This window comes from Sinocyclocheilus grahami, unplaced genomic scaffold (genome assembly GCF_001515645.1).
Source record: "Sinocyclocheilus grahami isolate Dianchi unplaced genomic scaffold, SAMN03320097.WGS_v1.1 scaffold211.1, whole genome shotgun sequence".
Taxonomy (NCBI): domain Eukaryota; kingdom Metazoa; phylum Chordata; class Actinopteri; order Cypriniformes; family Cyprinidae; genus Sinocyclocheilus; species Sinocyclocheilus grahami.
In genome coordinates, this window is record NW_015505390.1 from 1,006,984 (window position 1) to 1,025,803 (window position 18,820).

At 38.0% G+C, this 18,820-nt stretch overlaps 3 protein-coding genes and 1 non-coding gene across 5 annotated transcripts in view; 3 read left to right on the forward strand and 1 right to left on the reverse strand.

The window, feature by feature from the left end:
* LOC107595963 (small G protein signaling modulator 1-like) overlaps positions 1-8,031 on the forward strand; it is a 15,675-nt gene extending 7,644 nt beyond the window's left edge. Inside the window, exons 8-20 of the mRNA XM_016286562.1 lie at positions 130-256; positions 564-628; positions 750-895; positions 1,318-1,446; positions 1,804-1,986; positions 2,115-2,186; positions 2,374-3,813; positions 3,904-4,028; positions 4,830-4,912; positions 5,026-5,135; positions 5,240-5,336; positions 6,086-6,253; positions 7,112-8,031. Coding sequence (XP_016142048.1) covers positions 130-256; positions 564-628; positions 750-895; positions 1,318-1,446; positions 1,804-1,986; positions 2,115-2,186; positions 2,374-3,813; positions 3,904-4,028; positions 4,830-4,912; positions 5,026-5,135; positions 5,240-5,336; positions 6,086-6,253; positions 7,112-7,200 — 2,834 coding nt within the window. The 3' untranslated portion in view covers positions 7,201-8,031. The remainder of the gene's footprint in view (positions 1-129; positions 257-563; positions 629-749; positions 896-1,317; positions 1,447-1,803; positions 1,987-2,114; positions 2,187-2,373; positions 3,814-3,903; positions 4,029-4,829; positions 4,913-5,025; positions 5,136-5,239; positions 5,337-6,085; positions 6,254-7,111) is intronic.
* Positions 8,032-12,004: 3,973 nt separating this feature from the next.
* On the reverse strand, positions 12,005-12,077 carry trnak-uuu (transfer RNA lysine (anticodon UUU)). The gene has a single exon. It is a non-coding gene; the product is annotated as a tRNA-Lys (tRNA).
* Positions 12,078-12,084: 7 nt separating this feature from the next.
* On the forward strand, positions 12,085-13,977 carry LOC107595969 (glutamyl-tRNA(Gln) amidotransferase subunit C, mitochondrial-like). The gene is made up of 4 exons (XM_016286568.1): positions 12,085-12,453; positions 12,595-12,645; positions 13,420-13,589; positions 13,876-13,977. Exons 1-4 carry the CDS (start codon positions 12,286-12,288, stop codon positions 13,961-13,963), a joined length of 477 nt encoding a protein of 158 aa, XP_016142054.1. The 5' UTR covers positions 12,085-12,285; the 3' UTR covers positions 13,964-13,977.
* A 713-nt stretch (positions 13,978-14,690) lies between these two features.
* LOC107595933 (polyubiquitin-like) lies at positions 14,691-15,906 on the forward strand. Of its 2 annotated transcripts, none has more exons than XM_016286529.1 (2): positions 14,691-14,900; positions 15,042-15,906. In XM_016286529.1, exons 1-2 carry the CDS (start codon positions 14,811-14,813, stop codon positions 15,516-15,518), a joined length of 567 nt encoding a protein of 188 aa, XP_016142015.1. In that variant the 5' UTR covers positions 14,691-14,810; the 3' UTR covers positions 15,519-15,906. The 2 variants fall into 2 exon arrangements, with proteins under 2 accessions (XP_016142015.1, XP_016142016.1); XM_016286530.1 differs by having other exon boundaries at positions 14,691-14,891.
* The last annotated feature ends 2,914 nt before the right edge of the window (positions 15,907-18,820 follow it).

The following is an 18,820-nucleotide window of genomic DNA, read 5'->3' on the forward strand; positions in this document are numbered from 1 at the left end:
TTTGTTTGTTTGTTTTAAGCTGGGTGTATTAGTGGGCTCTTGTTGCTCTGCTTGTGGCTAAATAAGTTCCTTTTTGTATCCAGATGGTCAATGCATAATCAGATTTCTCTGTGTGTGCTTGTCTGTTAGTGGCTCCAGAATTGATAGATCAGGGAGTAAACATGTGGCACCCAACACCAAGGAAATCATCTTGCTCTTCCTGCTCACGGAGTAGTTTCTCTGATGGAGCACCGCCCAATGGATGCAACCATGAACGGTACGATGACAAAATGTAATATTGTATAATCCAGAAGTTATAGAAGTCATTTTGATGGATTTAATTAGAATTGAAAAGAAACCTGCAAATAAACAAGAACAATGGTCTGAGGTACTCACATACTCACAAGAATTTAAATTTAATTATTATTATTTATGTTTATTTTTTTATATTTAAATTCACTCAGAAATCACAGTTAGGGATTACTTTATACCCAAGTAACACCTGGTTTATATGTAAAAACTATAAATGTCAATTAAATAACTGTTACATTTATATTTAAGGAAAAACATTATCTCATCTGCAGGGCCCCTCTGAAGTTGCTGTGTGACAATATGAAGAACCAGATCATCTCTCGAGCTTTTTATGGATGTTTGTATTCATTACTCATACATTTATAGTCTCACAACACCATCTTTTTCCATCAAAGGTGACCTTCACATTCTTGAGTGTCTCCCTTATTCAATCAATCACATATATTTTGCCCTCTCAGGGCTGGCATACTGCCGTCACCTGTCCACGGTACGCACTCACCTGTCTGGCCTTGTCAATCACACTATTGTGGAACCAGATGTGCCCACTGACACCTATGGTGGCCTCACAACAGAAGTGTGGCAGAAGTTTCTTCAAGACTGCAGTGTACGTGCACACACACACACACACACACACACACACATATACATGAACCTGCCTGGAGTCCAAAGCAGACACGTTCAAATGAGTCTTCACCAGATACTCATTAATATTTATTTGTCCCTAATCACAGTTCTCTCATTCTCATCACATAAACAGTATGTTTGGATGACTAATATTGAGAGCCTGAGTGCCAGAGTGGTGGCACTAAATAATGACAGACTAATTTATACTCTAAACACCCAAACCAATATGTACATATATATATATATACAGTGTATATATATATATATATATAATTAGTTTTATTTTTTATGATTTGACTGATTAGCATAGTAAAGTGGTGGGAAAATGTAAATGTAAATAAATTCAAGTACCATTTGTACCATTTTGTGCTTGGAAGTCAGTGTATACTTGCTCTTTTGCAGACCTATGAGGAGAAGGAGTTACTAAGGCTAGTTTATTTCGGTGGAGTTGAGCCTTCTTTACGAAAGGAAGTCTGGCCTTTCCTGCTGGGTCATTACCAATTTGGGATGTCTGAGGCTGAGAGAAAAGAAGTTAGTGCATTTTTTTTGGGTTAAAATTGTCCTCCCAAACAGTTTTAAGGTGCAGTCACATTTACATTGCTAAGTTAAATGTTGCATGGGAAATCCCTATGGAGGTTTTTTTTGCCAGTTTTTGCCAGCAAAATTAATGTGAACATGACTTTAGTCTTTATTCTCTTTAAGATGTCCAGTGATTGCCCTGGAATTTGGCGTTTAATTATTTTTAGTCTCCTTCTTTCTATTGCAAGATTAATAAAATTTCAGATGGTTTGTGAATCAAAGCACTTGTTCCATTGCCATCAAGTAGCTTTCATTGTAAGATAATCTCCTCTTTACGTGTTGCCATTTCTGAAACTCTGAACTCTGCAGGTGGATGAGCAGATGCGAGCGTGCTATGAGCAGACGATGAGTGAATGGCTGGGGTGTGAGGCCATTGTTAGGCAGAGAGAAAAAGAACAGCACGCTGTGGCGTTAGCCAAGTGTTCTTCTGGGGCGAGTATAGACAGCACCACACAAAGAATAATGCACCGTGACTCCACCATCAGTAATGAGGTGAGCGCAAAAGACCAAAGACCAAAATATATTGTTTGCAGGCATTGAAGACTTTCAGTCCAGACTGAAATGTTTGCTTTTGATTTTATGCAATATTTACTTCAGGATGTGTTGTATTTGTCATTCAGTCCTCGCAGAGCTGTAGTTCAGGCAGGCAAAGAGATTCCAGGCTGCAGAGCGACTCCAGCAGTGGTACTCAAGTAAGCCTCACACTGATGTTGTGGCCAATACATGAATATTTGTTGTAATAGTTGCCATTGTTTTTAAAACTTAACTGGTTTTATTTTGATTGATGTTCCTCACCCTCACACTCTTTCCTGGTAGTTCTTCACTTCTCAAAACCCCTTCCCCTGGAGTAGCTTGCTTCCCTTTGGTTTGTTTTTCCAGGTGTTTGAGTCTGTTGAAGAGGTCGACCAGATTGAGTCTGAGCCCAAGAGTGAAGACATCAAACATGTTTCCAAAATATCAAATGGAACACCCCAAAATGGTACCAGTTCTCCAGACTCTGGTCACCCCTCTTCCAGAAACTTCTCCGTTACTTCTGGTCAGTCGGACTCCTTGAGCACAGAGGACAGTGGGATACATGACCCAAGCCTTAAAGCCCAACTACAGCTAGCAGTATCAAAGGAAAGGTTTGCAAGTTCATCTGGAGAGGAAGGAAAGGTGACTGAGGAAGGTGAGACCAAATCAGTTGAGAAACTAGGTGTGAGAGAATATAGTAAAATTGAGGTTAACAAAGTGTTGTCTTTGGATGCAGTTGTGACAAAATCAGAGAGAAGCAAGAAGGCCACAGAGAGCTCAGAGAAAAGGGCAGAGGTCGAGACAGGGGGGTTGAAAACAGCTCGAGATGCTTTTGAGGCTCCTGCAGTAGCTCGCAGCCACATGACCAAAATGGAAGTGGGCGAATCTACAGAGAGAACTTTGACATCAAAAAATGAAGCACTGGCACAGCAAACTGAGTCAGATATTCCCAAAGCAACAGAGGTCGTGGAATTGACTCCTCCAGAGCCGAAGATGAATGAGAATCGGGTAAATGTGGACATTGAAAGGTCCCAAATGGGAATTAAAGATATTAGAGCAATCCAAGAGAAACCTTTGGTAACAAAAGATCATAAATTATCAGATGCACTTGAGCAGAAGGTTGTAGCTGACACACTGGTGTCTGTTTCAAAGGACGATGATACAGAGAATGAAATGGCGAAAACCAATGAATTAAGCCAAGTTAAATACTCCAAGACATACATGGATGATGCCAACAATATTAGTGGCTCACAAATAGCTTTAAGACCAGGTGATGAGAAAGAGAAGAAGACTATGAAGACCAGTAATTTACCCAATGAAGCTGGAACAGCAGTAAAGAGGAAAGCAGCATCAGTTCTCTCAAAAACCACTGGTACAGAGCAAAGAGAAGAGAAGGTTGTTACAATGAGGACCACACACAAAGAAATGCAGAGGAACGCTCCAGTAGTTGAGGAGATGGTGGTTCCTTTGGTGCATGAAGCTTTTAGCACAAGAGAGATGGGTGAAGCCCAAGATGCAACTGAGTCTGACGAGTCTCCCTCTGCCATTGAAATGGAAGAGATTCCTACAGCTAAAGTGTCCATGGCCTGGGAAAGGAAGAGTTCACCCAGAAGCAAGGGTAATGAGCAGGCAACTGTACCTGTATTGGAACTCAGGCTGGAGGAAGCTCATGGAAAGCCTAGCTCTGACGGAATGAATTTTGAGGAGCCAGAGATGGAGAGTCTTTGCCCACAGCTTGATTCACTGGCTGTGAACACTACGAATGAAGCTACCTCTCCAGTTTCCTCTATAGGCACCACTTATTCTGTAAACACGCGTTTCAGAGAGGTATTTTTATATTAATATAGTTAACTATATCTATTATCTATATAAATCTGTTCACCTTTGTAATTGCAGCAAGAACTTTTGGACATGTACAGTCTAAATCTGCACCGCATTGATAAAGACGTTCAGCGCTGTGACCGAAATTACTGGTACTTCACACCTGCTAACTTGGAGAAACTACGCAATATCATGTGCAGGTAATAAAATTATTCCTTTATTGGCCTGTTTGTGCTTTGCTTTCAGTTGTTTTGTTTTTGATAAAAATACTGTAAAAACAGTAATATTGTGAAATATGATTACAATTAAATTTTTTCAGGATTATTTGGTTAATAAAAATCTCAAAAGAGTAGAAATATAATTATTTTAAATAGAAGTCTTTTGTACTATTATAAGTCTTTAGTACTGTCGCTTTTGATTAATTTAATGCATTCTTGCTGAATAAAATGTATAATTTTTTTTGTTTTTGTTTTAAAAAAAAAATCTTACTGACTTTTCAATGGTTCAACTTTAAGTAAAAATTTACTAGCAATAATAATTTAATGAATAATCAAATGTAATATTTAGCAAATATCAACATTAATATCCAGTTTTGCACTGTATATTTTAATGTTGTCATACCTAAAAAAAAACATTGAAAAAACATTAACTTTTAACATTAATTTTAGTTTTTAGTGTTTTATTTTTAATAAATAGGATAGAATTTTAACACTGGCTATTTAAGAAAATAATATAAGTTTTAATATCAGTGCATCCCTATTTCTAAGTAATCAGACTTATGAATTATTTTCAGCTGGCAGATGTAAAACATGCACACACAAAAAATCCCACAGACCTACATTAAGTCATATCTAGGGGCCAGACTATTATAGAAACTTGGAGGTGAGCTCTTTGACTGCAACTGCATGCTAAAGCACATTAGAACACTCAGAACTCCTGGTGTTGTGATGTAGCTCAAATATCCCTGACCAACACATATAATGACTTGTCTGGTTCTGCAGTTATATCTGGCAGCACCTGGAAATTGGATATGTCCAGGGCATGTGTGACCTGCTCGCTCCCTTGTTAGTTATTCTAGATGATGGTGAGTCTGTCTTTGTAAATCCTGCTCTTCTTCATCTGTGTATTTAAGTCAGTGCCACTGTGCCACGATAAGTATGTTTAGCTTTTCTCATCTGTTTTCTTGGAATCTTTTAGAGGCCATGGCTTTCAGTTGTTTCACTGAACTAATGACGAGGATGAATCAAAATTTTCCTCATGGAGGTGCGATGGACACCCACTTTGCCAACATGAGATCTCTGATCCAGGTCAAACGTCTGCTGCAGACATTTTTCTCTAATGTTTGTTTAAAAACATGCCTTAAAATGTAAAACGTGGATGTGACTGATCTTTTCACTTTGTGTGTAATTAGATTCTAGATGCAGAGCTGTTTGAGCTAATGCATCAGAATGGGGACTACACCCACTTCTACTTCTGCTATCGCTGGTTTCTTCTTGACTTTAAAAGAGGTAATAATATCTTTTAAATAGTATAATGAGAAAAAAGATATAGTTTTTAAACTGCCTTTGAAAACTAGCGTGCAATGAATATAAAAGTGACATTTGAGAAGAAATGTCTTCTATTAGTTCTCATCTGCAATGAAATGAAGCCATATTTTGCTTAATGAATGTTCAGTCCCCTAATTAGCAATTGCAACGCCCTCTTGTTGATTGTGACTTAGTAATTTACAACTTATAATAATATGAGGCTAAGCACTAAGCTTTACTCACATTAATGGTCATGTGCTTTATATGAGAAATATTTAATTTTATTAAAGGGATACTTCACCCAAAAATTAAAATTAGCCCATGATTTACTCACCCTCAAACCATCCTAGGTGTATATGACTTTCTTCTTTTAGACAAATCCAGTCGGAGTTATATTAGAAATTGTCTTTGATCTTCCAAGCTGTTTAATGGCAGTCAGCGGGTGTTGCAGTTCATCAGTCCAAAAGAAGTGAAATAAAGCACATCCATCCATAATAAAAAGTGCCTCACAATTTTCATTTTTGGGTGAACTAACCCTTTAAAGCCCTGTTATATTAAAAACTAAAATAGGAGAACCTGTTTATGGTTAAGTTATACAATACTGTAAATACTGAAACATGATTTTCTCCAGTGATGCTTTGAGCCTCTTATTTATTTAAATTTGAACTATAGGCCTGACAAAAAAGGTACTATCACCTTCTTTGCCTAACATACATATTTCAATTCCTCAGAGCTGGTGTATGATGATGTGTTTGCTGTTTGGGAGGTCATCTGGGCTGCTAAGTGTGTCTCCTCCAGTCATTTTGTGCTCTTCATTGCTCTTGCATTGGTGGAAATATACAGAGACATCATTCTAGAAAACAATATGGACTTCACAGACATCATCAAGTTTTTCAATGGTAAATATATATTCATTATACACCCTGGCATGGTAACATGAATCTCAATGTCATGAACCTCTATTAAAAAAGGTAATATAAAGACATCAGCAACAAGCATATAAGACGGCTATATAACCTAACCTTCACGGGCATTTCAAATCTAAAGAAAAGAGGATTGCGTAACCAAAATTCACCTCCATAGATAATATTAACGGCAGAGTACAAACACCATTCAATTTCACAACCCGTTATGAACACCTGTTGCTTCCATTCTAGAAAACAATATGGACTTCACAGACATCATCAAGTTTTTCAATGGTAAATATATATTCATTATACACCCTGGCATGGTAACATTAATCTCAATGTCATGAACCTCTATTAAAAAAGGTAATATAAAGACATCAGCAACAAGCATATAAGACAGCTATATAACCTAACCTTCACGGGCATTTCAAATCTAAAGAAAAGAGGATTGCGTAACCAAAATTCACCTCCATAGATAATATTAACGGCAGAGTACAAACACCATTCAATTTCACAACCCGTTATGAACACCTGTTGCTTCAGAACACCTACAGATATACTAAGATGGCGCCGCAGACGGCAGCCGCAGTGTTTGGCTGAAGGAATCATTTGTCATTTCATTAAAAATGACTTTTTTACATTTTCAAACTGACAAACAAATACACATTAAATAATTTTAAATGATTCATGTTCAATTGTAGTTAAATGCAACAGTGAATAATTTTCACAGATTTAAAAAAAAATTTAAATAAAAATTATTTTTTCTTTTTTTAGCTACTCTTGGATGTACTCACAATTACACTAATTGCTTTCTCATATCCCTGCTTATGTCATCTTTTGTTTTTTCAGAAATGGCTGAGCATCACAATATCAAGCAAATTCTGACTCTGGCTCGAGACCTGGTGTGCAAAGTGCAGACACTTATAGAGAACAAGTAACTCTGAAGCCTCTCACCTCTGTTGTTTATCGTGTTCACAATGTAACCCATCAGCCCTTGCTACAAAACAACAGGGAACATTTGGCCAAAGCTTAATGAGCTTCAAATATATGGTAACATTTCCAATGCCAAATATCTTGATCTACCTGGAATCAGTCAGTGCACAATTTTTAACAGAGTCATCTGGCTCTTTAATCAGGTTTTACTGAACATCGTAGTACATAAAATTTTATAAGCAGATGCTGCTAATGAGTGGTCATTCACTGTTAGACATGGATTTTTATCCTGTGTCTAAAATGCAGTCAGGATTACCAGTCACTAGTGACTCATAGGCTCTATTCCAAAACCTAGTGAACTGTCTGCTGCCTACTGCCTACATAAACTGAAATTTCTAATTTCATTCCAGTAGAATTTGGTGTTCGTTTGTTGCTAAGCCAACAACATGATATTCATACAGTACATAGCACACACACACACATACTGGGTAGAATAGTCAGTTTAAATCAGATTTAAACGTTTATTGATATTTTTCGGTGAAAACAAGTATTTATAAACATTTTATTCATGTGATGCTGCCTTAAAATTTGACCAAAAGAACATATCTTAAAAAAACAGCATAATGTTGCAGAAGTGTGCCTATGATGCCTTAAAATGCTGCCTATGTAAGCAGCTCACTAGGTTTTGAAACAGAACAATAAAAGTTCAGGGGTTCAGGTCAAGTGCATTTTACTGCTAAGAGACGGTCACACTAGATTTCATGCTCCATTCACTTTCACATATATGGAGTGCACATATATACACTACTGTTCAAAAGTTTGGGGTCAGTCTGATTTTTTAAAATGTTTTTCATTTAAATTTTCAGCAGCCATTACTCCTGACTTCACTGTCACATGATCTTTCATAAATCAAGAGACATTTCTTTATTATTAATAATGTTGAAAAGAGTTGTGCTGTTTAATATTTTGTGGAAAATATTATTTGATGAACAGAACATCATTTATTTGAAATATAAATATTTTGTAACATTCTAAATGTTTTTACTGTCAAATTTGATACATTTAATTCTTCCTTTGTTAAAGTATTAATTTTCCTTTAAAAAAACATAGAATTTCATCTGGCACTGCATACAAACTTAAATTAAAAAGATGTTTGATTTGTAATGCCATTGGAAACTGTAGTAGATTTATAGAGTAGATAGATGTAAACATTTCCTTTTATTTATCATTTATTGAAAACAGAAGCCTGAGAGCATGATATATGTTGTTACAGATATTTGTTGTTACATCTAAAATAACTAGGGATCATTTTACATGCTTAAAATCTAGTATGACCGCCCTCTTAAGGCTATGGTATGACCTGCACACTTTGTTAATATTCTGATGTGCCACTTTTAATATTATGTAGATTTTCCTGTGTACAACTGTAGCAGTAGAGGGCGCTGTGCTTTCAGTCGACTGACCTTTTGCATGTGTTTTTGTACCCTGCATAATTCCATGTCAGTGTCTTTACTGTGAGTTGTTTCACTAAATCAGATCAGGCTATTGTATCACACAGTATATTATTGGACAATACCAAGGAATACCGCTTGGTATTAGATTTAGAACAGAGAAAAAACATCCGTAAATTGTGTATTTATTTTCTTTGTGTTACAGAACTAAATAATGAATTGGGTTTTCCATCGGTTTATGTAATGTTTGAGTCAGTGCTGTGTTTCAGTGCATTGGTGTCATGTTTGCAGTCACCTTATGAATATCTGGCATTATAGGATTTATTTTTCAAATTTGATGCGTCTGTGTGTGTGTGTGTGTGAGAGAGAGAGAGAGAGAGAGAGAGAGTGAGAGTGTGTGTGTGTAGACCAGGACAACTCACAATCACTACTGCAAGGCCTTGTCTGCTTGATGTATTCTTGCTGTTTGTGGACTGTACAGAAAAACACATGCTATATTTATTATATAGAGAGAATCTATATTATTAACTTTGGTGTCGTTGCCTACATGGTTCTCAGAATGCACACTAATATTGACACAAAGAAATGAAAATCATCAGTGCTCTTATTTATTTTTCGTTATGAAATTGTTGTATAAAATGTACATTGTATTTCTTCATCCTCTAACCACTCTCCTCTGCTATAGCTCTTATATTATAATACCTTATAACATGTTGTAATCACAATGAAGTATTGATCCTATGATCAAACCAATACAGCTACGAGTCAGAAACCTTTGGTTGATCAGATGTATCCACAATGAGGTGCAATCACTAAAAGTGTATCGAATCCCAAGGATCATTCTTTATGTATCTGATCTGTAACAAGGCTAAAAATGACCATTTAGGCAAGAATAGTAAAGCAAATCAAAGCGTATTCCAGACTCCTGTGAACACATTTATGTGATTTGATATGAGCAGATAAGAATCATTCTCCTGCATTGAATCTTGTTGATTTCTTCTTGTGCAAAATCGATTCTAAAAGGAGAAAAAAAAATAATAATTTGTGTTGTTTCGCATTTAAAACTGAATGTACGCATTGTCTTTTTGTGAATATTGTTACTGCACTGTGGTCAATTACTACAAAGTGTTACATTCTAAATATATACTAAATGGTAAATGTACTTATTTAAAAAAAACTAAATAAAATGGAATTGTTCTTATTTTTCCAACAAATATAATCATATTCCTGCTTCTGAAGGCAATTAAATATGCGTGTGCATATGTGTGTGGGCGTGTGTGATTAATTTCTCTTTTGTTTTATTTTCATGTTATTACAATTAGGATATTGTCACGGTATGTGGTTGTAGTGAGCGCACGGAGAAGGAGTAGTAGTAAAGGAGTCTTTAATTAGAACTTAAAACACAAAGAACTGAATAGCATCAACACATCTTCCATATCCGTAGATTAAACCGAGACAAAGAAACTCAGGAGAACACAGGGCTTAAATACGGAACCAAACGAGGGACTAATGAGTAAATTAACAAAGAACAGGTGACTGACTAATAACAAGAACAGGGTCTGAGCCAAATTAGGGCAGACAGGAACTAAACAGAAACAAACACGTGACAGGTATCGCCCCCCCCCCTCCCGGAAGGCGCGTCCCACGCCGTAACATTAACATCGGGGAGGGGGGGCAGGCGCCCTGGAGGCTGGTGCAGGACAGGAACAGGGCGGAGACAAGGAGAGTTGCCGTGGCGGAGCAGGCAGTTCAGGTTGCCGTGGCGGAGCAGGCAGTTCAGGTTGCCGTGGCGGATCCTCTGTGGCCTTAGCCGGCTTGGCCACGGGCCTATGGCCCCCCCAAAAATTTTCTTGGGGAGAACTAGGAATCCTAGGGGGTGCTCTGGAGGGGATTCAGGGACTGGAGCCCTCCCTGGGCTCAACTGGGGGATCTGGAGCCCTCCCCTCCCTGGGCTCAACTGGGGGATCTGGAGCCCTCCCCTCCCTGGGCTCAACTGGGGGATCTGGAGCCCTCCCTGGGCTCAACTGGGGGATCTGGAGCCCTCCCCTCCCTGGGCTCAACTGGGGGATCTGGAGCCCTCCCTGGGCTCAACTGGGGGATCTGGAGCCCTCCCTGGGCTGGATTCAGTGACTGGAAAGCGCTTACGAGGAGCCAACCATGGAGCGAGCTCTGGGGCTGGAGCCGACCACCTTCTCCGATTTCTCTTCTGGTTCGGGGTGAAAGGCGTGGTCGGCGGGCTTGACTCGGGAACGGCCGGCGGGCTTGACTCGGGAACGGCCGGCGGTCCTGGGCTGAGGATAAGGGAGGAACTTCGGAGGACTTGGGTGGGGGTGAGAGCGGGAGGAAAGGAGGGAGCGTGCTCATTGGAGCAGTATGTGGAGGGAGCGAGCTCATTGGAGCAGTATGTGGAGGGAGCTGGCTTGTGGTTAGCTGGAGCGCCCACATGCTTCCGGATGGGAGGAGGATGAGGATCCTCCACATCTACAAGGAACCATTTATCTTTAAAACAATTTAGAAAGTCCGCTACGGGTCTGCGGCAATCGTCAGGAGTCAAGAAACTAAACAAATTGTCATCTTTTAGTCCCATCCGGAAGCACGCATTAAGCATGGAGTCGCTCCAACTCACCAGATGTATTGGGCTCAGAAACTCCTCCACATACTGCTCCAAAGGCCTTCCCTCCTGCTGGAAATCCAAGAGAAAATCCTCAGCCCAGTTCATCTTCCTCTGTTATTGGTCTCGGTTTGTGTCAAGGTATGTGGTTGTAGTGAGCGCACGGAGAAGGAGTAGAAGTAAAGGAGTCTTTAATTGTAACTTAAAACACAAAAAACAGGAGCACTGAATAGCATCAACACACATCTTCCATTTCTGAAAATGAAACCGAGACACAGAAACTCAGGAGAACACAGGGCTTAAATACTGAACCAAACGAGGGACTAATGAGTAAACTAACAAGGAACAGGTGACTGACTAATAACGAGAACAGGACCTGAACCAAATTAGGGCAGACAGGAACTAAACGGAAACAAACACATGACAGATATTTTATTAGAATTTAATTTATAATAAAATGAGTGAAATGATCAAATTATAAATGTGATGAAATTATGAGTGTTATTATATATAAATTGTGTTTTTATTATTTTATGTTATTTGAATCTATAGGGTTTTATTTAAAAATATGTCATTTTAATATAAAAATAATTGTATTATCATATAAATGTATAATTAGATTGATTGCTATTCTTAACAGCTTGTGTGCAAATATAAATACAGAATAGTCACATACATAGTCAGACAGTAGATTCTTGCATTACCTGTGGCTACTTGCCTTTCAAAAAGGTAGATTTAAAAACGTATCGCCCGAACAGGGACTTGAACCCTGGACCCTCAGATTAAAAGTCTGATGCTCTACCGACTGAGCTATCCGGGCTCTCGCTGACACTATCCACAGTCCCTTCTCAGAAGATACGACAGGAACTCTATAAAAACTCAACTTCCGGAAAAACAGGCTTTTTTTGGTAGGAGGTCTCTGATTAGGTGTCCTTCGCAATACAGACATTCTTATAATCGCGTTTTAATTCTGTTCATTCGACTCTGCGCGCGCAGTAACGTGACATACGTAGGAACATCATTTTAACATGTTCTGTAAATGTGCAGCGCGAGCTTCAAGGGCGCTGCGGCCTACGCATCCTCGGTGTGGAGTATTGACGCTGCCCGCTCTAAGCGACACTGTGTCGGCCAGCGGAACGTCCTGGTCACATTGGACATATAAACGGGAATCAAGTAACTCTGCCTGGAGTGCCAAGGTAAAGCGTGATTAATTTGTGTACCATTGTGTTGGGTTGAATAAATGTGTAAGATGTAAATTAACCTATTATAGGTAAACAAATATTTTATGTTGAACATATTATGCAACGCTAATATAAATATTTCGCACTTTGTTCAAGGTTCCTCAGATACCCACATGGGAGCCCGTAGCTGAAAATCAACTTCCACCGGTAATGATTCTTTTGCTCACGTTTATATAGCTCGTGTTGTGCACATGCAATAAACCTTTACTAAAATTAATAATCCATTAATTAAAAATATAATTATTAATTCATCAGCGATTATAACCTATAGGTTTTATTATAGTAAAAGTGTAGTAACTCTTGTTTTTTGGCGTATTAATTACCATTTGTATAACTACAGTTTTACTACAAATACCATGGTTAAATTTGTGCTTACCATGGTTTAACTATAGTAAGCATGTGTTTTTTCTGTAGTAAAACCATGGTTAATTTTCAGAAGGAATGTGCAGTAGTGGACAGTCGGGTAAAATGTGCACCACCGACAATCTTGTCATATCACCATATATTTCGCCAAGCCTAATTGACAACCTAAGCTAAAAGTGGCACGACTTGGAGCATGGTAACAGAAGCCCACATAAAGAAAACAACTTTACTTTGACAATCTTTACAATGTTTCTTGAACCTCCTAGTACAGGGCAGCGGAAAGCATAGTTCAGAAACTGAGCAGCACTCAACCTTACAGTTAAACTGTTGTGTGTATATGAAAAGTTTTGCTTGAACAGCAATTATATTTATTAATAAAGAATATTATTTCTGCACATTCATAATTTGTTTATTTTGTACATACATCACACACACATACACAAAGTTTAATAATACTTGGCAATAAATCTCATTCTGATTTATTATTAATAAAAATGAAGAATTTTTGTTTTCCTAAAAGAAGTAACTATATAACCATGGTTAAACTTTTATTTGCAGCCAACAAGAGTCTCGCCAGATTTAGTGGACAAGTTGGAGAGATTAGCCCTTGTTGACTTTGGCAGTAAAGAAGGGGTGGACTGTCTGGAAAAAGCCATTCGTTTTGCTGATCAACTTCATGTCATTAATACTGATGGTGTGGAGCCGATGGATTCAGTTCTAGAGGACAGGTATTTAAGAATCCTGCTGAAGCTCACATCAGCTCATATAAGTTATGTGACAGTGTGCTAGTTGTCATGGGTGTGACGTCCAGTCAGTTTAGGGGTATCCATTGAATAAAGGCCCTTTTTGATGGTGTTTTCTTTGGTTGACTGTTAATATTGGTTGACTGTTAACAAAATGGTTACAGCCCTGCTCTTCCCAACCCCTCCAAGTATGTTTGCTCAAATTAATTAATCAACATGTCGCCATTTTATAGGAGCTAAACTTTTTCTTTGAACTTCCTGTTGTGCACAGAGAGCTGTATTTGAGAGATGATACAATAACAGAGGGTGAATGTGCGGAGGAGCTGCTCCAGCTGGCCAAACAAAAAGTAGAGGAGTAGTTTGTTGCCCCTCCAGAAAAAAAACTAAACAAAACTGAAAAAAGAAAAGCCGTTCTATCAGAACTTACAAAACAATTTAATCTCCATCCAAGCATGTAGTATTGAGGTTTGTATAATTTCATGATTTAACCTTGGATTCACTGTTTAAATTAAATTGTCTTATCAGAGTAGAACAAATGTGTCTTGGTTAACTTTGCTTTTTACTTTTTTTCACTAATTAATGGAATATGTGTACTGCTTATGAATAATCAGTCTTCATTTATTTTTTAATGCAGGAAACATCCCACTACCTAAGAGAGAAGAGAGATCTGCTTAAACACTCTGAATTTTGACTGAAATGTAACATTGGCTCTGACTTGCATTATAATAAATATTTATTTTTATCTTGTATGCCACTCATGTTTTTTTAATAGTGATAAAAAAAATAAAGCAAACACAAATAGAAATTAATTTCAATAAACACATTTAAGAAATAACCAACAAGAAAAACATATTACAGAGAGTATCAATTAGTCATAATAATTAGATTAACAAAACTAAGAAAACTACAGAACAGAATAATCAAAAAAATTGTTAGCAAATGTTTAATTAATATATGTTGATAATGTCGGATTATATATATATATAAATCTACAGTATATATATGTATATGTGTGTGTGTGTGTGTGTGTGTGTGTGTGAACGTTTCAGAGTTTGATTCTGATGTTTCTGAACAAGAATTCATTGTTGATTAAATTTGCTGAACATCCTGCTAGCGATTAGGTGGAATGGAAACCGAAAGTGACTATGTTTTCAGAAAAGAAACATTATTGTTTGTGGGCGGGGCTTAAGTTGACACTATAAATTCATGCCACCGTCCGGAAGACTTCATTGGCGTGATTTACCTGACTTCAGAGTATTCAGCAGAACTTCAGATATGAACAGCTCGGTAAGCCGCGTAAGTCTTTTGAAAATATTGCACGTTAATCTCATATAATACATTCATTAAATGTACGTACGAAATTAAGTATTTCAAAAATAAGCTGAGGATGCTGTAGTAGTTTTAAATATTTAATTATTATAATTAATATTTTGACAGGTGATGGAACTGACAATAAGACTGCTGGGAGGAGTTGTGAAGCGTCTGGAGGTGAACGGTGATGCCACAGTTGGCGAACTCAAGCAGCGCATTTCTCAGCTCTTCGGAGAGCCTCCTTACAAACAGAAGCTTTCTGCCGATAACGGTACCCATATCAGCCTCGAGGATGATTCCAGAACCCTCAGCAGTTACGGGTTGCACTCTGGATCAGTGGTGAGTCTGCTCATCACGAACCCAGCTGGACCTTTCCAAGTGTTCGTCAGGAATGAGAAGGGCCAGACTGGAACGTATGATGTTGATGTCAATGAGACCGTGGATCAGCTCCAGACTAAGATCTACAACAAAGAGAGAGTCCCGAAGGATCAGCAAAGACTGATTTACAACGGAAGACAGCTGGAGACTGGAAGGAAGTTGCAAGAATACGACATCACACCACTGAGCACCATTCAAATGACTCTCCGTCTGCGAGGAGGTTAATGGAGGAGATCAGCGCGACCAGGATTTATAACCGATCCAGCTATTTTAATGACTAAACACTAGACATGCCAAAATAGGAAAAGTCATAATGAAAGACATTTTTATTCGGTCTGGATAAGAGTGTCTACTATATGAATGCAAATATGTCTATCTAAGTAGTATCAGAATATGTATTCATATGTTGATAGTGTCGGATATATAATTTTCAGAAACGAAACATTATTGTTTGTGGGCGGGGCTTAAGATGACGCTTTGAATTGATGCCTCCGACCTAATATAGGAGCTGGAGTGATTTATCTGTTATCAAATAGACTATATACGTCTTATAAAATTATTGCACGTTAATAGCATATAGTAAATTGATATACGCTAAACTCAGATTTTTAAAATTGCATTTATTTTTTTCTATTTAATATCTAGTATCAGAATATTTTTATTATATTTATTTATTAATTGTGATTTAATGTATTCATGTCATTTAAGAAATGTATGGAATAAGTGTAATCCTTCCTCATACAGTTCCAGTTTAAGGTTTCTGTATATGTTCTTGTCAACCCCTTTCTTGCTAAATAAAATATAAATGCTCAAACCAGTCCTGTGTATTTTGCATGTTTTATTGACTTGTTATGCCTATAGAGTAACTGGTATACACAAAACACCAGTTTCACTAATACTTTTTGTGTTAATAGGCTGCGTATTTCCATTTGGAAATGAATTAGAGCTGATCACAAATATATGTTAATTCATTATCTTTTTATTTGATCAGAATGATGACATTACATTATTACTTCCCTTAAAACCATGTCCTCAGCTCAGACCATAACTCATACTTCAGTTTAAAACATATTTAAGAAAAACAGCATTATAAATAATTATCATTAAACTTCAAAACATATATATATTTATATATAAATATATATTAGCCTTTCATAAGGTGTTACAGATGTGTCCCTAACACTGTCAGATATTAATGAAACTAAAATCAGGAAATTGCAATGTCAGCTTTCATCCTGAGGGGCCCCTTCATTTATTGGTTATGTTCAACAAAATCACATTTTGGTGAGTCGTTCTGTGTCTTTTAGCCTTTTCTTTAATATAATTGTTAGTAACTGCTTATATTTACTGTCACAGCCATGAACTGCTAACTCCTTTACACAAATTGTAAGTAAATAGTTGGCTATTTTCAACAACGTTATTTGACCGTGGTGATAATTCATTCTCAGTTTGATTTTCATTCTCAGACTGATGTCTCAATTCATTCATTCATTGAGGTGAATACTAAATTTGTCAATATTTATAATACATATTTGACAAATTATTGTTTTAACTGACATGTTGTTGACCCATATTGAGTAGACATACACATTCAGTGATAAAACTGACACAGAAGTAGCTTGTTTAGGCATTTAAACATGTTAAATAATTCAAAATAGTTCCTTGGTAAATAACGTTTTATTTCAGTTTTGTAGCCATATGGCTGCTTTAACTTCTTCAGCTTATTTAGAGAAGAATAAGCTCATCCTGGGCAATAAACAAACACTGCTCAAAGTAATATAAAGAGTGTCACCTACAATATATATCAGGTGAGACTAGTTTGGACTGCATCATGCAATAGTAGGCTGGACAGCAGGCAGAGGCGGATTTAACCATTAGGCAAAGGTAGGCGACCGCCTCGGGCCCCCAAAAGCCAAGGGCCCCCTAAAATGCTTTTTATATGCGAGATGCGCGTTCAGTGCTGACCCACACGTGGTTGCTGTGGTGTTCATTACCACGATAACCGTCTGTGTGTCCGCGTTGAACGTGCTTCTTAGCAAAAGTAGGGCGATGTAGAAAATGAGGATGGAATCCCGGAATCTATTCATAAAAACGGAATTTACTGTGTAACGCGGAATGTAATTGTAATGGACCATGATTTGGGCACTACACGTCCCAGCAGCCCCAGCGTTATATAAGGAAGTAGTGAAGTTTGTTTGCTCTTTCGCTTCCGCTTTTGATTTCGGTGATGTCGTGGATGATTTAGAAGTTGAATGTTTTCAGCTTTCAGGAATTGTGTACAGATCCTTGTAACATGGGGCCGTGCATTATCATGCTGCAACATGAGGTGATGGTCGTGGATGAATGGCACAACAATGGGCCTCAGGATCTCGTCATGGCATCTCTGTACATTCAAAATGCCATCAATAAAATGCACCAGTGTTCGTTGTCCATAACATATGCCTGCCCATACCATAACCTCACCACCACCATGGGCCACTCGATCCTCAACGTTGACATCAGCAAACCGCTCACCCACACGACGCCATACATACTGTCTGTCATCTGCCCTGTACAGTGAACACCGGGATTCATCCGTGAAGAGAACACCTCTCCAAAGTGCCAGACGCCATCGAATGTGAGCATTTGCCCACTCAAGTCAGTTACGACGACGAACTGCAGTCAGGTCGAGACCCCGATGAGGACGACGAGCATGCAGATGAGCTTCCCTGAGACGGTTTCTGACAGTTTGTGCAGAAATGCTTTGGTTATGCAAACCGATTGTTGCAGCAGCTGTCCGGGTGGCTGGTCTCAGATGATCTTGGAGGTGAAGATGCTGGATGTGGAGGTCCTGGGCTGGTGTGGTTACACGTGGTCTGCGGTTGTGAGGCCGGATGGATGTACTGCCAAATTCTTTGAAACGCCTTTGGAGACGGCTTATGGTAGAGAAATGAACATTCAATTCACGGGCAACAGCTCTGGTGGACATTCCTGCAGTCAGCATGCCAATTGCACGCTCCCTCAAAACTTGCGACATCTGTGGCATTGTGCTGTGTCTTAAAACTGCACATTTTAGAGTGGCCTTTTATTACCTTTTACTACCTTATTTTATTACCTTTTAACCATGGTGTAGTCACAATGGACAAGGTGTGTTTTGCTCTTATATGACGTGCTTCACTTTACCTGGATTTCCCCAATCACATGATCATGTGGAATGCTTTCTAATTCCAATGCACTCTGATTTCCTATTATGTCTGAATGAAACTCAAGTAGGAGATGCCTATTTGACTATTTTTTGTTACATTCATTTTTTTAATGTTCATTTTTATGTTTATGAAACATGTAGATAAACTAGGCTACACACTGCTTTTATTGTAGATTACAGAAACATTGTTTACATTGATTTAACCAGAGAAGTGTTACATTGTTTATCCATCCAAATAAGAAAGATCTCTGCAGGTTCCCAGAACCTTGTAGGCAGATTTGTATTATTTTTATTTTTATTTATTTATTTTAATTACCTACAGAGAACCTATAGGCATACAGTA